Here is an 18,765-nt window from a genome sequence, read left to right as displayed (position 1 = left end):
TCCAGATGGAGAGGGCATCCCAAGGAGTCAGTCTTCACTCCCCCTTTTACGGGGCAGACTACCTCTAATCTCCTATGGGGAGGGCAAGTCCAGGCAAGGTCAGTCCTGTTCCAGAGGGCTCCAGGTGTTCTTACTGAGCAAGTGCAGCCTTGGCACAATGGTGGGTTGCCTCATCTTTTGTTTCTTGAATGCTGAGGGTGGTTCCAAGGGCTGGGTCGTTTGTCCAGGTATTGGTGTTGATGGTTTGGTCATTCAGAGGGAGCTATTTTTAGACCTACTGCCATTGTCTCTCAAGCACCCTCATTCATCCCCTTTCATTCAGGAACCAAGTTATATAGGAGGGGTAGGTGCGAGTCATGGGTTACACAACCGGGCCTGGGGACAGGATGGAGACTTGACAAACAAAATGGAAACTTGGCATGCCTTATGCTAACTTACATATGTAGGCCTAAATCATATCGTACTAGTAAAACAGTAACATAGAACAGTAAAAATCAATATAAACATAATAATTATACAATATAAAGAAGAAGAAAAAATAAAACAAATACAACTTGCTACCAAAATAAAATGCTGAAGCTTATCCTATGTCTTAGATCACTTATACTTATCTATAGGGTATAGAGAGGGAAAGAAAAAGTCATAAATGGTTGGGGAAGGGGAGGGAATGCATTTTAAAAGAAAAAAAAAAAAAAAAGAAAAACTGGGGGTTTTGCTATACTTCCGTCATGTTGTGATCAGGGTTTCTACCCCCCTCTCTCTAGGCAAACAGCAACACACTTCCCTAAGCATTTACCTGCAGCAGGATACTTTAGAAACTCATCTGGGTTCATCTTTCAAGGGGATTCATTACAGGGCAGGGTTTGTCTCTCCCTGGCTGAGCTGACCTGGCTGACAGCTGGAAGCCAGGCATGACCGTCTCTGTCCCCCAGCACAGGGGGATCCTGCTCTCTGCCCAGTTCCAGCTGCTGTGCTAGCAGATAATGCCCTTTGGATTGCCCAGCCACAGTTTCAGGCATCCTTGTCAATGGCCAGATGCCAGTTTCGGCTCGTGAATGAGGCTGAAGGGATTACCCAGCATGCAGCTCCCACAGGACTGTGACAGCAATTCAGAAAACATGTGGCTCCAGCTGGGTTCAAGGATCTGTGTGCCTGCCTCTGCCAGAGTAGAGGGAGAAAGCCCTCTCCAGAGTGAGAGCAGCCACCTGAAATAGTGGCTCAGCAGCTCTGAGCAATGAGGCTCAAGCTGGTTTTCTGGGCTTGGCTTTGCCAGAGGAGATTGAAGTCAAAGGGCAGATCTGCATGGCAAAGGGGGTGCCAAGAGCACTGCTGTAGTATAAACCCACTGTGAGGGCTCTGAGCATGACAGTGGTGCCCCACTGCTGCCTTAAGCACATACTCCTGAACTCAACCAAGGGGGAGCTTTCTGCTTCTTCATCCTGAGAGACCATGGGATCTGATACCTGCAAGGGAAACATCCTCCCCCTGGTCCTGCCCACTGGACAGGTACAAAACCTCCCCACAACCCCCAAGCCAGGCAAGGCAGACAGAATCAGAGCAGTGGAAAAGACTTGAGTGGGTTTGGAGCTTCAGAACTGAAAAATCCCTTCCTCAGGTCTCCTACAGATCTCCCCAGTCCCTGTGCCTGCAGGGGCAGCTCAGCTGAACACAGGTTGTCCTAGTGGGGACACTGTGCCCTGGCTTGTGCTGTTTTGCTGAGCAAGGGGCTATGACAGACCCTCAAAGACTTTATGCTGATCAGCTCCCCTCCACCGGCTGGAGTGACAACAATACAGCCATTCACAGAGAGGAGACTGCTTAGGACCCAAAGCCTCAAGGCCACTGGAGGGGAAGGGGAGGAAGCCTCGACTATCCTCTGCCCAGCTTCCCACAGCTGCAGGATGAGGCCTAGAAACTGCAGTGTCCTGGCCCGGCTCCAGGAACCCACATAGCAAACATCCCTTTGAATAACTTACCCCTCCTGGCTGCGGGGCTCAGATGTACAGTGAAGGGAGGCAGCCCTGCAGGGCAAAGGCAAGGAATTTCAGTAGGAGGCAAGTGCCAGGTTTGCTTAACAACCAGATAGCGTAGCCCTTTGTGACAGCATTTATTAATGGAGAGGTATGCGGTGTTGGTGCCAGCTCTAAGATAAACAAGCTGGGGTCATTGGCATGGCCCAGCTAGCTCCCCCGCCCCTGGTGGCCTCAGCACTGGGAAACAACAGCACTAACCATTCTTCCCTCCTCTCATTAACTTTTTTCTTGTTCAGGGCTTCAGTGGGGCAGAGAAGCCATGTGAGAAACAGGCTTGAGGCTCTGGCCTGCGTGACACAGAGGCAGGCATCTGACACAGCAAAAATTTGATGGGAATGCCAACACAATTCTGTGTCAGGGTTAGGGATAGCAGGGTCTGTCCCCGTCTCTGCCACAGATGTCCCATGTGGCTTTGGGCAAATCATGTAGCCTCAGTGTACCTTTTGTCGACTAGGCAAAAATAAGAGCATCCCCCTGCCCTCCAAATTCGGTAAAGCCTACTCACCCAGAGGGGCTCACATCCAGAGGTCAGACTTTGGATCATCCAGTGTGTTGGCTTTGTGACTGCAGCTGAGGAACAGGGACTGAGGCCTCACACGCACACCTCACTTCCCACCCTCAACTAACCCAAACCCACCTACCTCCCTGCTGCTTCCCTGACTGAAATGACCACCTGACAAGGTTTTTGCCACCCTGCCACCCATAAGACCTTGAGCACGAACATTGCCACCTCTTTTCCACTTGGCAATAACTGTACCTGATGTTTCTGTGAAGAATTTTCCATCCTTTTTTCTATGGAAGGAAAAGCCGCAGGGACAATCCTCCTCCCTAGCCCTGATACAGCTTTGAGAGTCAACAGGGCAAAAGAGAACTCCACCCTTTTATGCTCCTCTGCTCATTTAAAAACCAAGGCTCTTGTCATTGTCAGGCATCAGACCTCCACCAGAAACAAAGCTCTGGGCCAGGGTAGTGGGGGATGTGTGTGATTCTGCTTCAATGGCCCTTCACATCCAATCAATGCTAATGAGCTGTCTGGTGTTCAATTGGAGCCCAGTGCATTGCCCACCAGCTCCATTCACTGGTGGTTCAGACTGGAGGCAAGTTATTGACTGTTAAAATCCAGAAAGAGAAAGTAGGGCAACCTTCAGTGGGGAGGGGAATTTGCTTCTGATCACACAGCTTTATGTCATGGCCATGAATGAGCTCAGCTCTGTGATGATGAAAGGGAAATGGTTACAGCCATGATGCCCAGAACTCAGGTTGTGTGTTAATGATGGTGAACTTAATTGGGGCCTTAAGTCAAGGGGGATGTAGCAAGGGCATAGGATGCTTAATGACAACTCACCCTGAATCGTGAATGGCAGGATATTCAGAGCTGGGTAGACACTTCATTCAGTCATAGCTGCCTTGGTGTTCTGGACACACAATTCTTAGCCAAGTGGCTATGAGGACCCCCAGCAAAGTGAAACAAATTTGCCCATGCTTGAGGGTAAGAAGGTACTTGCATTCTTTGCTGAATCAAGGCCCAGGGAGTGCAGGTCCAATCTCATTCTTTTTGAGAAAGGGCCACTGACCAACAACAACCATGCATCTCTGCCTTGTGAGATGACAGGGTAGGAATGACAATGATACAGTTTGCCATTTCTAATGTTAGGGGCCTCTCCTGTAGCTGGCAGGAGGGACAGCTCCTTACCGATTTGTCTTAGACAAAAAGTCACTCCCACGGGGTAGAGGACACTCTACCTTGTTAGAAAAGACTGTGTCTTCACTTACCAAACTGAGCACAATTCCCCCAGGACCAAGGAAAGATTTTATCACCTGGGAAAAGACACTGTTGTGAAAAATGTAGCTACTTTCTCTCATCTCTTTTCATTGTAGCACTGGCTGAAAAACCCAGCTGCACAGGAGCCTCCCCTCCTGGCTGGCCAGGACTCCCCTGTTCAGCCTTTCGCTGACTGGGTTTAAGCAATGGAGATTTCTAGCCCACATGTTCCTCCTGTTTCTCTGCTCTCAGTCCAAGGGAGCAGGCCCCATAGCATGGCGCATGCTGCAAAGCTCAGTGCAAGACAGACAGGGAGGCATAGCTGCAGATTAGATTCAAAGAGTGAAATCAAGGATTACCCCAGCTCTGAGAAGCCTGTGATGTCTTACATTAGGCCATTCCAGCATAAGCCCCTGGGTGAAGTACAAAAACTTCTTTTACAGCTGTAATTTCTCCCTGGGCAAGTCACACCATGACTGGCAGCTTGTAGAGCCCTGCAGACAACACCAGTGCCACTACCCTTGGACAAAAACCCTGACTATATGGCAGCCTTTAAATAACAGAAGATTCTTCAAAGACACAGTCCAGGAGGTGCCCAGAGTCAGCAGCAGATTCTCCCTGCCTAGAGACAGCAAAGCAAGACAAACCCTTCCCTGCATCACCCCTTAGTGCTATGCCAAGTGTGACTTGACAATCTAATAGCAAGAGCCCTGCTCTGAATGCCAAAGCCTGGCATTCAAACTGTAGCCAGCTCCATGAGGCATGAAGTTATGCCAGTTCCACTTGGACTCAGCTTTGGCAGCCTGCCTTCACAAAGGTGGGCTCCCTATTGCTTGCCCTCTTCTGCTGTGGACTGGGTATCTATATAGAACCATTGTTAGCCCTGCTAGTCTGAAGTCAAATAAAAAGCAGGGTCAATTTACACCTTATAAGGCTAACCAAAGTAGTTCCATCTATTATGAGCACAAGCTTTTGTGAGCTGAAGCTCACTTCACCAGATGCTGTGAAAGGATGTTCAGAAAGAGTATAAGGAGAGAGAAACTGGAATACAGAAGACACGGGAGGGTGAGTGACTCTAGGTATCTGTATGAAAAAGACCTGGTTAATCAAAACGAAGTTATGGGCAATAGCTAGGAGTCACTGGGTGAGGTGCTTACACTCATGCTCTGCAAAAGCTCATATCAGAGACTAATGAGCCTGTTTGGCTTTGAGATCAGTGAATCACTCCTTATTTCTCAAATGCCATTTCCTATACACGTTCCCAAGGGGGTCTGAAAGGAACTCGGAGTCAAAATGATTTGAGACAAGCTTCTATCTTCCTAAGGTCACTTTTTAGGAGAGTTCATTTATACAAAGTAGGCAAAGTGAGGGGCTTAAAAGGGCAGACCTCACCTTCACAGCCAGAATCCCCAGGGCCACCACCTCAGAGGGGAAAAAAAATGACAATTCAGTCTCCATCCCTCAGATTTTCCTCCTTGTTTATGACAACACAGCACCTAAGGATGTTAATGACTGCCACTGTTTTGGTATGAGGACACTTGCCTATGAGCCACTGGAATAAGACCCATCACAGGTATTTCACAAAAGCTGTGCAATAGTCTGCGGATAGCTGTATAGCTAAGTCAGTAGGGAACTGGGCTAGATGAGTATCAGGCAATGAGAGGTAAATTACATCACATTTCATGATCAAAACACTGTGAGATGAGTTTCTGACCTCAGTCACACCTGGCAAATCTGGAATAACTTGAACTCAGTCAACAGCAGATACTCAATTTACTTCCTATACTTGGGCCAGTAGATACTGAATTCAAGAACTCCGATACCATGGCAATGGCGATGGTCTGAAACAGCTAGGTAGGCATGAGAGGGGCTCATAGTGGGCATGTCTACATGTGAGCTTTAATTCACAGTAGCCTATTTTACTACACATCAAAGCGTCACGTAAAACACCATGCTATTATGCTGATGTGCAGTAAAAATAGGCTACTGCACATTACATGCCACTTAAAAACCACGCACATTCATTACTGCACATTAAGGCAGCCTAATGCGTATTTATTTAGTACCTCACATTGTAGGTACCAAATTAAATGCACATCAGGAAAAGTGCCTTAATACACAATTTAGCTGCATCCAGTGAATGCAATTGTTTTTGGAGGTGGAACGAAGGATCTTGGGAAGTCTTTTGTGACCACCAAACTGAATCACAGCACTCGTAGTCTGCCCTCGGTTCCCAGCCTGCACCTCCCATGGCAGCTAGGAGTCAGTAGATGCATTATTTAGATGTTGGTGGACAGGCATGATTTTTCTCTGTGTTTATACAGCACCTTGCACAACAGCAGCAGGTCGTCAAGTGCGTGACTGGCTCCGAGGCTCTATCATAATATAAACAACATCCCAGGCTATTATTTCACCAGCCGATTCTCATGCCAGCAAGAACAGCAGCGAGCTGCCTGGTCCGGACCTACCCGGCATCTGCAAAGGAAAGGCATCATCATAATGTTGCTGGGCTGGTTTGTGATTAACTTATAAAACTGGCTCTGCTAGAAAACGTGGGAAAGAATTCAAAGCGAAAAAAGCATGGACCAGGAACAAGGCACCTTCGATTCACAGCTTTTTTTTTATTCAGTGCATCTGAAAAGTGCCAAGGTCTGAAGTCTGTTCTGTGTTCAGGGTCACAGCGTGGGAAGCAACAACACGAGTATCCCTTGCAGTGAGATTCCCGTACTTGGCCTGGGCCAGAAGGGATGAATGTCTTGGACCCAAAGGCTAATTATTATTTACATACAGCTCTAACCTGCTGCAACCTTGTCTTGGTTTAACTATTTCATCTCTTATTTATGAGAAAGACAAACCTATTAAGTACTGGAGTGAAACTCTTAACCCCTTCCACACAAGACCCCACATGAAAGATCTATTTCCACCAGAATTTTGGATTGAGTTGCCAGATAGATCCAGGCAACTGAGACTTTTTCAGTTAAAAAGGAGGTATATTCAACCCCACCAAAACATGTGGTGAATAAAAAGAAAAAGAAGGAAAAACAATTTAGTCTGAGAGGTTTGAAACCAAATTTGATTTTTTCTTCAGTTTGAAAAGTGTTGTTCTGACACTGACAACACATGCCCAGTTTTTTCTATTTGAATTGTACTCCTCCACTGGAATTTGAATTTTCGGGAAAGAGAAAGAGAGAGAGAGAGAAAGTTCAACCTTTAACTTCCAAAATTATTTTTTAAAATAACTTTTTGGTTCATCAAAAGCCACCCCCCCACCACACACACACACACACACACACACACACACACACACACACACACACACAAAAGCAACATTTATGGCTACTCCAAAAACTTGCCAGAGAACTGACAAGCCCACTGTTCACACAGCACTCATCCAGAGGTGAAAAGATCCATGATCAGCAAGCGAAGCAGAGCCTTCCCCAACTTCTAATTCAACAATATAATTAACAACAGGGACTCCTGAGACTGAAGTCACATTGGGGTAAGACGAAATATTCACATTTAAGAATTTAAACTTGTCAGCAGGTCAAGCCGCCAAGAAGTTTGGAATCGGGTCTTGAATTATTTTGCCAGTAGTGGGAGGTGTTTGGTATCAAGGTTTTGGATCAGGTACAAGGCAATTCAATGGTGTGGGGGAAAATCCACTGAAAAAAAAGCATATTCATCAGCTTGTGAATATTTTGGAGTCGACACCCCACTACCCTACACACAACAGTGTGTCATAAAGGAGGTGGAGTTTACCCAGCCATTAGGCACGGCCTTTACTTCAAGCCTGGAATCCTACGCTCCGTGACACACAGAACACTAACTTCAATTAGCAGGTGTGCAGCCAAGGGTGGAATTAAGCCTCACTTTTTATTTGTAACCCACTGACAAAAGCCATTTCACATCACCCTCCCGTCCCAATGTCAGTCTGATTACCTTATCATCTCTCACGGCTACATGCGTCAACATTTTCTGCTCATACGCCGATGGCAGGAAGTGCAAAGAATAGTCCTGACTGTTTGACTAGAGCTTGGCAAACACTTCCGAAGGATCATTTATACCAGCATTCATGAATGGGGTTGAAGGAATACCAGCCACAAACCTTCACCTAAATCCAGGACTGAAATGCTGAGCTTGTTCAAACTGAACAGCAGTGTTGGTCAATCGTTAGCAGCTAGCTTTTCCTGTAGACAATAAACCTGTGTCCAAAAAAGGCAAGTTCCTGGAGCTGTTGCCACACCAACCTTTTGGGTTTGTTGAATCTTTTTTTTTTTTTTTTAGTAGAGATAAAACTTCTTTAAAACCCCCAAAATTCAAAAGATTATTTCTTAGTTAAAAAACCCAGAAAAACTTACCGTATAAAAATCCCATGTGAATATAATCCAGACATATACATATAAGCCCAAACCATGGCAAAGGGGAGCCTCCATCTCCCCCACTCCCCAAAATGATAACCACTTTGCAAAGAAAGTACCAGAATAAAACCACAAAAAAAAAACAAAATAGCCTTAGGATTCACTGGGCATGTCTACATGAGAAGCTAAATGCACAGTAGACTAATTCTACTTCACATTAGGGTGTCACAACAAAAGCCATGCTAATGTGCAGTAAAATTAGTCTACTGTATATTAGCATCACTAAAAAGGCGTGCACCTTGAGTGGTACTAAACTTACAGGTACTAAACATAATGCTTAGTAACTATGGTGCATTAATGCACATGTAGACACATCCACTGTTGCTTTAAAGAAGTAGGCACCGTTCAAGGGTTAAGGTTTTAGGCCAGTACTATCTGGAAGACATTGGTTTTGGGTGCCTGCTACTCATCTATGCTTTGAGGGCTAGAGGCATGGTCTACACCCTTTCAAGCATTTGCAGTGCATACAGTAGATTGTGAATTCTTTACATTGGCCCAGCTCTATTTCAAGGGAAGCTGGAAACAGGAATTCTTAAATGAAGTCCGCATCAGCTGAATCGACCTTATTTTTAACTGAAATGAAGTCCCTGGTGCCAGAACTGGTCATGATCTGTAACATGGGGTTCACCAATCTGCAAAACCTGTTGCAGAAGTTCGGAGATTACAAGGACTGTCATGATCAGCCAGTTTCACCTCCTGTGTAACCGAGGACAGAGAATCCCAGTCCTGACTCCAGCATTACTAACTCGCAGTTGAATTAGGACACGTGATTTCAAAAGGCATCCAAAATTGTCTCCCAGTGAGGGAGAGTCTACCACACTGCTTGTAAGCTTAAGTCCTACCCGAGGCAGGCAAAAGACAGAGAGGCCTCATAAAGGTCCTATACCTATTTAACCCATTGGTCAGTATGCTTGTACACACTTTTAAGAGTCAAGAACATCATCTGACAGTGACTGCCAGATTGGGCCCTCGAATTAAAGGCCAGCCTCAGAGGCTATGGTGGACAGGAACAAACAGAAGCACAAAGAAATATATTGTGGGGCATAGCCCTACCCTGAGAAGGGCTTGTTACCCTGGCATCTCTGTGTTCCCCGACTCTTGCCATACAACCTTTTCTGTTCATATTCTCGCAGTACTGACTAGAAACCCATTTCCTGGGCCCTAGGAATAGTCATGCTTTCATATGAACCTCATGCTGCTGAGATGTTTTCCTTCTTTTTGAAAGAAAATCTTAAATAATCAAAACATGACCCAAAAAATTCTGAAAAACGTGTACTTTATCACTTACTTAAATAACTATAATTCAGGTATTAGGGGAATAAAGAACAGCCAATCACAGTAACATATTACAGAAATCAAAATTAATTTAACCACACAAAATAAATTAAAACATTAAATATTAACTTTTTCAGTGCAACATATACAGAAGACATTAGAATAACCATGACTAAAAAAAAAAAAAGCTCCAGGTTGGTTATAATAAAGTCAAAAAGTATGGGAGGAAAAAAAAGTTAACAATTCACTGGAGGCTAGAGCACCAGCTGAAGAAGGCTTCCTAGAATTAAAGTTCATTTTATTTATTAATAAAAAGTTATTATCTGCCCCAGAAAATTAGTGTGGTCCATGCAATGAGTACTTGTCCTATTGTCTTTCAAGTTTCTGAAGCATTCTAGGCTACTTAGCTGAAAATGGACTTGGGTGGAGGACTATTTTGGGAGGTAAAAATATCCAACCATTGGGGAAAAATGCAAGTAGGCTTCTCCAGGCAATGAAGGGCCTGGAGCTGAAATAGCCCAACTACTGGCACAAGAATCTGCTTCATCCCGAAGAAACGGGGGTGATTTTCAGAAGCACAAATACTGGCAAGACACCTAGCTCCCCAAGATCTGCAAAGCTGAGGGCTCAGCATTTTTTCACGCCTGTGAAAAACTCCTACCACTGACAACTGCATTCAATCAATACAGTGGAGCTCTGATTCCAGCACCATTGCTCCTTAGGATGGATTGATTATAATGCAGCTTAATGCTGCTTTCAGTTACGCTGTTATACATCTGGATGGCTCCGACTGTTTCTAAAAGCTTCCCCAATGGAATTACTTTTGATTCATACAAAGCCAACAGAGCTACACCTCTTCATTCTGTCCCTACGTTCTCAGAGTGAAATCCTGGCCCCATGGACATTAATGGTAAAACAATGGAGCTAGCCTTTCCTCTCTGTGTCTCCAGAAATGCTCACATTCACAGAGTGAGGAGCCATTAGTGCTATCGCAGCCTTTTGCTACAGAGCTTAAGGTTCTCTCAGTCCCTAAAAATTGCCTTGAGAAGCATCTGTCCAATTCTTGGCATCAATGGAGTCAACTGAAAGAAAGAGCCATTGGCTTCATGAAGAGCATGACTTGGCACCACCTTGATATTCCTGCTATCAAAAGTCCACAGTGTATCAACCCCTCCTCTCCTCACATTCCACATCCACCAGCCACGAGAGCTTCAGGTGTGAGTGTGATGTTAACACCTTTCATCCTGGAAATGTTTCAGTAGATTTAAGCTGCAACTTGGCATCAAGGAGGAATTCTTACTTGCACTCCTGACCCAGGTGTAGATGGAAAAGCCATTATGGGGAAGGAAGGGGGCAATTCTGATCTCAGTTTTAACATGTCAGCCAAACATACGCTGCCATAAGAGCAGTATTTCTAATAGGTTCTTTGCAAACAGTGAAATAAAAAGGAAGCCCTCTAAAACCTCCCCTCTCTGCATGCCATCTTAATGAAGTGGGATCCCACCAAGTCACATTATTTAGGTATCAGCATGAAAGCCTGGAAATCCTGGAAGATCAGACAATGGCAAGGAGACTATCAGAGAAATAGCTTACAAACTCTCCTTTCTGTCCTTATATATATTAATTTCTCTTTAAATGAACAGCCAGGAGAGGTGGGTGGGAAGCAGTGCTGAATCAGATCCTCAGCCAATGTGAATTGATGCAACTCAGCTGACTTCAACAGAAGTATGTTCATTTGCACTGGAGGAGACTCAGGCCTCTGTTTTTAAGGCCAGTGGATACACAGATGCTCCTGCTAGCAGGTCAGAGCAAGAGGCAGTTGGGAACTTTAAGAGACATATTGAAAGGTCAAGGTCTAAGACCCTGAACTCCCCAAAATGCATGCCCATGCTGTGGTCCATCTTATGAGCCATGATAACATGCTCACAGTCTGAGCTGGTACAGCCGAATGGCAGCCAGCATGAAAACTCTTATATGGAGGAAGACATCAAGCATGTCAGAACCTCATGCAAAATGCACAGATCCAGTCAGGCTTTCTGCGAGCTTCCTGGGGTGCTCCCAACATAGAGGCCAATGCATCTGCCTGAGAAAGGACTTCACCTCATCATGCGATGGGAACAGCGGCGCAGGGAAGAGAACTCAGGGCCTCTCACATTCACAGGGACAGGTCTGATGAGCGAAGGAGGCTTGTGAAATAAAGCGTAACGGAGCCCTGATGGGTGTGTGCATCATGGCATGAAGAGGCTTAAATAATTCAACTAGGGGAAATGATTCATTATTTAGTCTTGTTCTGGAAATAAAAATCAGAAGAGGCAATAAGGGCCTGATGTTGCAGGTGCCCAGAACCTCTCACAAGTCTGTGAGAACACAAGGTATCCAGCACCTGGCAGGATCCAGTACCTAAATGTGCAACTTCCATGAGACTAAGCTGGAAAAAAAAAAGTCTGTGAAACACGAAAAGGGAGCAGAGCCCCCACTCCCCTGGAGAGTTCTGCATGCTTAAGGGGAGGCGAGGGGAGAGGAAGAAGAGGAGGAATCATGAGAGAAACCCACGGGTATCAAGTTCCTCAGGAGCTCAACATCCAAAGGTAAAGCTTGCATGACACATAAATCAACTGAAATTATTCCTAGGTTCCAGAACCAGGGCCAGTGGAAGAATCCATCAGGCTTACTAGGAACGAGGGGCCCAATTCAAACAAGCTGATCTGCCTCAGTTAAGACAGCAATATAGATATGATCACCATTCTCTAATCACCTTCAACATTTGCGTTGGTGCCAATCACCAGGTAGCTTTCATTGTAGGAAAACAGCCTCCAAAGACCCTTGGCTTTTTGTGGGGGTTGAAAACAGAAAATGCTGGCTTTCATCAGGTTTTGAGAGAGAGAGAGGTGAGAGGGAGAGAGAGAACACAAATTGCACCTGTTTTTCCCTACCAGGGGCTGACTAGACTAACGCTTGCAAGATTTCTTCCCCTAATGTTTTGCTTCTAAACAACGAGCATAATTCTGCTCCTAAACTACTTGCTAATCTGGAGCCCAACTCAGAGCAGGTTTTACCAGGGCTGTCTGTGATAAAGACAGGCCCAGTTTCCACCGGGAAGAGTGAATCTGTCCTGAGTCTTGCATTTTGCTATGCAGATTTGTGAAGTGAACTTTGTGCCAAATAAGACTATTTTGCCCACCTGACGGTCAGTTTTTTGTGGCCACGCTGCAGCTCACTGCACTTGCAGATTCAGACATATTGATGAGAGGCATGATCTTGCAAACTTTTTAATAAGCAGATTCCCTGCTCCATGCAATATTCCCACTACCTGGCCCAACTGTGATCTCAGGGCAGAGCCACCTGGGGTTCATTTTACCCACTGGAGTTCTGCTATAGACTCCTCATATGTACTAGTATGAATTAAGTCTATTCCCACAACAGAAGAAATTGCAGGGACAGGCTCCAAACTTCATGGTGTTTAAGAGTCTGAACAGACAGCAATGAAAAAAATGCAACAGGCCTGTGTCTAAAGGTCCCGATCTGAAGCCCATTCAAATGGATGGAAAAACTTCAGTTTGCTTTGGACCAAGCTGTAAATGCATAGTTTCCCAACATCCCAACTTCAGCCATTGTGTGGGTCCCCCATGTTTCAACTTTCCAGGACATTAAAAAACCCAACCCACTCTTCCCCAAAGACCTGCAAAACTTTCTGCTGTTGGATCTGAAATGCAAATGGAAGTCAAGCCTGGAGGCCTTTCTTTCATGCTTGACTGAATGCCATTTCCCCCCTTCCAGCAGGTTCCTTCATGGTCAAAAGGAACTGATGGTCAGAACGAGACTAGGTGCTCCTGGCTTGTCCACTTTGTCCCACATCGTCCACAGACTTTGTTGGCAGGTTGTGGCAGCAGCAAAGGGAACTGAAGTCAGCCTGTTCCTTTGAAATGACCGCTTCTTCTCTAGAAAGACCAACATGCCACCACTCCTAGCACATTCAAGCTGTAACAAATGCATGAACCAGACACCCAGCCTTCAGATCCATTCCACAGAGTCTCAGAGCAGGACAGATACCAACAGGGCATTGAGTGAAGGGAAAAAAAAAAAAAGAGGGACAAAAAACAAGAAAACAACCCAACCTGAACTGCACACACTCCTGTTCCATCACTGGTGCCAAACCCCACCCTAACACACAATTGTCATATCTACGTAAACATGAAGCTGACCCATGTGCTGCTCCCATGTCCAAGTCTTTGAACTCTTGTAAAAGTCTTTAAGAGTCCATGGTTAAAATGTGGTCTTCTAATTAACTTCTCGACTCCACATTGCATAGCCCCAAACAGATGGTGGCCTTGGTTTTGCAAGGTTCTGAAAGCTCAGCATATAATACAGGATGCATATGAAGGTTCAAGGGAAGGTAGAAAATGCTCAATGCTAATCCCTCTCAAAGCATTGACTTCCATGGGAAAAAAAAAAAGTTCTCCGGAATAGCATAGGCCTTCTTATGCTACAGCAATTCCATCTGGCCATGGCAATTAATGTGTCGGTAAAATCCTAGTCCCCTTCAGACCACTGCAGAGAGACAAGAAATAAACACACAAGGGAATTCTAAATTACTTCAGTGGAATTAGCAGAGCCTATAATTGAGCTTTAGTCTAGCAGTAGAAGACAACCAAGTGAGTAACACTGCAAACACACATTGGGGACCCCATTCCAGCAGTTACCCTGTGACATTTTGAGACCAATCTAATTTTCACAGAAGGTTACTCAATACTCTCTGGAGGGGCGGAGGTGAAAATGAGGTCCCTGCAAGGCCACCAACTCAGTCACATCTGATAATTTAGGGCAGGGGAGTTTAGGAAGCTAGTTTTCCCTGCTTGCTTAGTCGGAAAAGTTAATTTGTGAATGCCTGTCACAGCACTGAATGTAGCTATAAGAGCTCCCTCCCCTCTTTATGGGTTTACAAAGTGATCTCTTGTATGGTCTTGTCCTGTGTTTGTGCAGCACCTGGCACAAATGAAATCCTGATTCATGATTAAGACTGCCAGATGCTACGATAATACAGTAAACGACTCTGAGTGATGTAGTGCCTCATCTGCACTTCACAGCTATTAAGACTGCCACAGTTGGCTCATAAGAGGACTCTCTAAATTAAAGATAAGACAGACCTGTAAGCTGCCTTTGTAAATATACTCACTCATCTATAAGCCAGACACCCTTTGGCAATAAGGAATAAAAGCTCTCTGCATAACTCATAGTCCTTCTCAATGAATGAAGAATACAGGCCAACTTCAAAATAAATAAATTAGGAAGCAAGACAAAATTAAAGACAAACAGGAAGAGATTGGGAAGAGTTCCAGCCTCTGTCCAGACAATATGTCATATGTGACCACAAAAGCTATCAAAATTAGGTACAAAAATGCCACATTCACAGGCAATTCATGAGGCACCGAATCTTCCAGGTGGAAGCAGCTTTTACAGAGCTCCTCGAAGGGTTAATTTAGTCTAAAGTCACAGGATATACCTTGCAGTCAGTGGGCCTTTAGGGCTACAAACAGGACTTGTTTATATGCAGATGTGGAAACTTGAATGAGTCAAGGATATGGTTTATAAAGTCACTTTATGGTGTGCTTAAGTCACTCCCTATCCAAAAAAGCACCTTACAGATTACTTGGGCTGTCTCTAGAAAGACAATGTATGGAGGGACATTTCCAAAGAGCTGCAGAGGGTGACTGATTGCCATGAAACTTTCAAGCTCTTCCTCTCATGGCCTACGGCATGAGCATAGGTGGCAGATCCCACTCTGGGCCTTGTTCACAGAGGACAGGAGTCTGGTACAGCATCTGCTGGTGAGCCTCAAGCCCCTCTGTCCTGGCTTTGGCTTCCTAGACCTCTGGACTCAAGTCCCAGCATCTCAGACTGTGAGGACCTCTATCACGGAGGGATGATTGTACTTTCTTTTTAAGCAACATCCTTTGGCCCCTGTTCAAATTCAGAGGCAGTGATTTTACAGCTACTGGGGATCCAGTTCTCAGACATCATACCTTTCCAGTAATATATAGGTCAGTAAATAACAGACAAGTGATCCTCTGTCTCTCACCTGCTGGGACTCTGCTCTGACACATGAGAACTGCAGTCTCTGGGGTGGAGCTCGTGGAAGGAAACCCCTGATGTAACGCTGGTTCCTCCTTACCTGTCTCTGAATGACAGCAAGAAGCTCCCCCCTTCAGGAGCCCACCAGGCTTCTCATGTCTGCAGACAAAAGCTCGGCACCACTCGCAATGCTTCCTTACCCGACAGCAGCTGAAATGACATGGAGGGGAGAGCAGTGACATTAGGATGCAAACAAGAGCCTGGACACAGACACGGGAGGAGACAACCATGGACCCATCTCACTGTTTAGCAATAATGGGCAGAGACCAGCGTTCTGAGCCAAATCCTGTGGTCAAGCTCCACTGACTGCATGTGCACCCGTGTAACAGAGCAAAATGTGCCTTTATTTGCTTACAAATTGGGCTGTGCTCGACTTCGTATGGCTCCTACTGGAAGCATCACAAAAGAAGCCACTTATCACTGTAATTCTATTCCCACTCTAGGCTTGGCCAGCATCCATTAGTACAGCACTGTCTCAGGACAGGGACGGAAGGCTTTTGTGGCACTGGGGAAATTCAGGCAGACAGAATGATGCTGGCTCATCCCTGGCAGGGCTGCACTGAAGCACAGAGATAAATTTGGGTCTAGTAATTACCCAAGCTGAAGTCTGAGCTGAACGTTGGACACTCAAAGCCCTGCTCTTAATGGAAGATGCCTTGAGATCTTTCAGCAAGCAATTCAGAGCCGAAGGACAGTCTTGTGCTTAAGGCACTTGCCTGGGACTTGGGCTCTAATCCCCATCTCTGACAGAAATTACCTGGTGTGATTTTTGATAAATTTCTTGTTCTCTCTCTGTTTTCCCACCCCCCCGCACATTCAGGGAAGAACCCAACCATGCACCAGGTTTCAGTGCAAAGTTATACATTTCCCTGAGTCAACCCCCCTGGGCCTCTGATACTCCTCTGTAAAACAGGGCTAAAGATAATCCCCCTCCTACCCTCTTCTCTTTGCCTGCCTTCTCTATTTCATTCCCAATCTCATTAGGCCAGGGGTTGACTCCTGCTATCTGTGGGTGCAGCATTTAGCACCAGGGAGAACCAATCACATTTGAGGAGCAGATTAATAATTCTGGTCTATGCCACACAGAAAAGTGGTGGCGAGAGACCTGCAGTGTATTTGGAACAAAGAGTACTCAGTGGCCTAATTGCATGGATTGGTTTGTTGTTGAAAGATCCATTTACAGGTATATATTACCCACAAGAACACTGACAATTAGGGCAAGACAAACATGCAGTTTATTGCGGCTATCCTAACTGGTTTGTCCATTTAAACTCCTCATTCATAAGGAGATCAAGAGCTAACTGAACGGTGAGCAAAGACACGCAGAAAAGGCTATGAAGAAATGTCCCTCACAATGCAAACCATTCAGTTTAAGAAATCACCCACAGTAGCACTTACCTGTTTCTCTAAATTACAAAGTGAAGACACTAATTTTAGCTTAATAAAAATATTCATGCTGTAACATGGGTCTTAATTCCTCAGGGCAGGAGGACACTAACAGAGTACACAAGGATTATTGTTCTCTAGCGCTCCAGCTACATGCAGTAAGACAAATACAATTCCTTATTACCTTCACAAAAGGCAAAGCTTTCTACCAATCAGGGGGCAGAGACCTGCATTCTCCCTACACCAGTTGAGGTCACTGGTACATTAACACTTGAAGGAATGCAAAAGAGAACTCTGCTTAGTGACTACATCAACTGCAACTGGGAAAAGAATGGAGCCCCAAGCCCTGTGATGTGCAGATCTAAACACAAACACCATTCACTCCCACTGAATACACCCAGCAAAGTTACATCTTGAATCCAATCAGCTCCTGACGTGAAATGTGTGCCCCTGGCTGAATTCAGTGAGGAATCGAAGTGTGTGTTACTTACAGCTCCTTTTCTTCCCGTAGTATTCAAATGACAAACTATGCTCTCTTCCTTCTACTGATCCTCCCCGAATCAACTCTTAATGTTGCCCATATTTTGGGAACAAGCTTGTAACACTTAGTCTTTAACATTAGCTTTCAAGTTTATCCATTTCAACTGGACAAGCCACAGTGATGTGTAAGGTATCAAAAAGAAAGGCATGCAATCAAACTTTTATCCAAGTAAGATTCACCTTGGATACTTATGAGTATGAACCCCCGCAAACGTAAATTGGGAACAACATAAAGCAACGCTTGAAAGGGAGTCCAAATTTGAGTCCATGTTCACATAGAACCAATGCCCAGTTGGACAGGGATTTTGGGTCTAACCAGATCTGCATGGATTCTTCAGCACTGCCAAGACAATTAAAGACCCAGAAAGCACGCCATGTGTACTTACTGTATTAGCACACACACCACAATAAGTACGACTGATGCTACCACTGACACCACCACCAAGGCAGTTATGGTTTGTTTCTTCTGGTTGGCAGCTACCACGGCAAGGAGGTCTGCATGCTCGCAGCGCGTCCCGACATACCCAGAATGGCAGCTGTGGAGAAGCAAGCAAATTCAATGCTAAAAAATAATTGTATGTGCGTAGGGGCAAATCCTACTCTAATCCAAATCCCTTAGACAGACAGACTAACAGTACGTCAGATTCCCACTTGAAGCCCAATACTATAGCCCATTCTTGGCTAGCACCCCCACAGAAATCAGAGTGACATCTACCTGACCAGGAGCTACAAGGCAAGGCAATGAGCAGACACTTGCCTAGTGACTTGTTAAATTTCTAGGCAGAACTGTTAAGTCAGCAAAATCCATCAATCTTGGCTTGATTTTTCAAGACACTGAGCATATGCAAACCCTCTTTGTTTAAGCCAATGGGACTTTTGGGGAGTTCATTGCTACTAAACATCAAACTGGTGATATACATAATCATAAACAAGGCCTCTTGAGCCTCAACTTCATGCACCCATGCTGGAACATTTTGACTTTTGTGTATGAATAGCCGGAGCTTATGCTTTCTCAAGGGAAGGAAGCAGAACTCAGGGCCTCCAAAGCAGTAGCTGTGGTTAAGATAAAAAGTCTCATGTTCCCCTCTATTTGGTCCCAAGTCTGTGCACTGATCAGATAGAAGGGTAAGCCTGGATCTTTTGCAATGAATAACCCCTACTTGATGCAGAGGGGTACCTCTTCTACTGCATCAGGGAGGCAGGGATGGCTCTGTGCGGTCTC

General features: G+C 45.2%; 1 protein-coding gene across 4 annotated transcripts in view; it reads right to left on the bottom strand.

The window, feature by feature from the left end:
- TGFA (transforming growth factor alpha) overlaps positions 1-18,765 on the bottom strand; it is a 72,729-nt gene that overhangs the window by 35,451 nt on the left and 18,513 nt on the right. Inside the window, exons 4-7 of one of the 4 annotated variants that reach the window (XR_003096083.1) lie at positions 17,930-18,079; positions 15,565-15,767; positions 13,691-14,036; positions 1,977-6,270 (exon numbers count right to left, since the gene is read on the bottom strand). Coding sequence is in view for 2 of the 4 variants with exons in the window: in XM_025214638.1 (XP_025070423.1) it covers positions 14,029-14,036; positions 15,565-15,767; positions 17,930-18,079 (361 nt within the window). In the remaining 2 variants the exon portion in view is untranslated. Of the gene's footprint in view, positions 1-338; positions 6,271-9,489; positions 14,037-15,564; positions 15,768-17,929; positions 18,080-18,765 lie in introns of those variants that run through there. The other 3 variants (XR_003096082.1, XM_025214638.1, XM_006032897.3) reach the window with 3 other exon arrangements.

Source organism: Alligator sinensis, unplaced genomic scaffold, assembly GCF_000455745.1.
Source record: "Alligator sinensis unplaced genomic scaffold, ASM45574v1 scaffold1030_1, whole genome shotgun sequence".
NCBI lineage: Eukaryota > Metazoa > Chordata > Crocodylia > Alligatoridae > Alligator > Alligator sinensis.
This window is presented reverse-complemented; position numbering and strand designations above follow the sequence as displayed.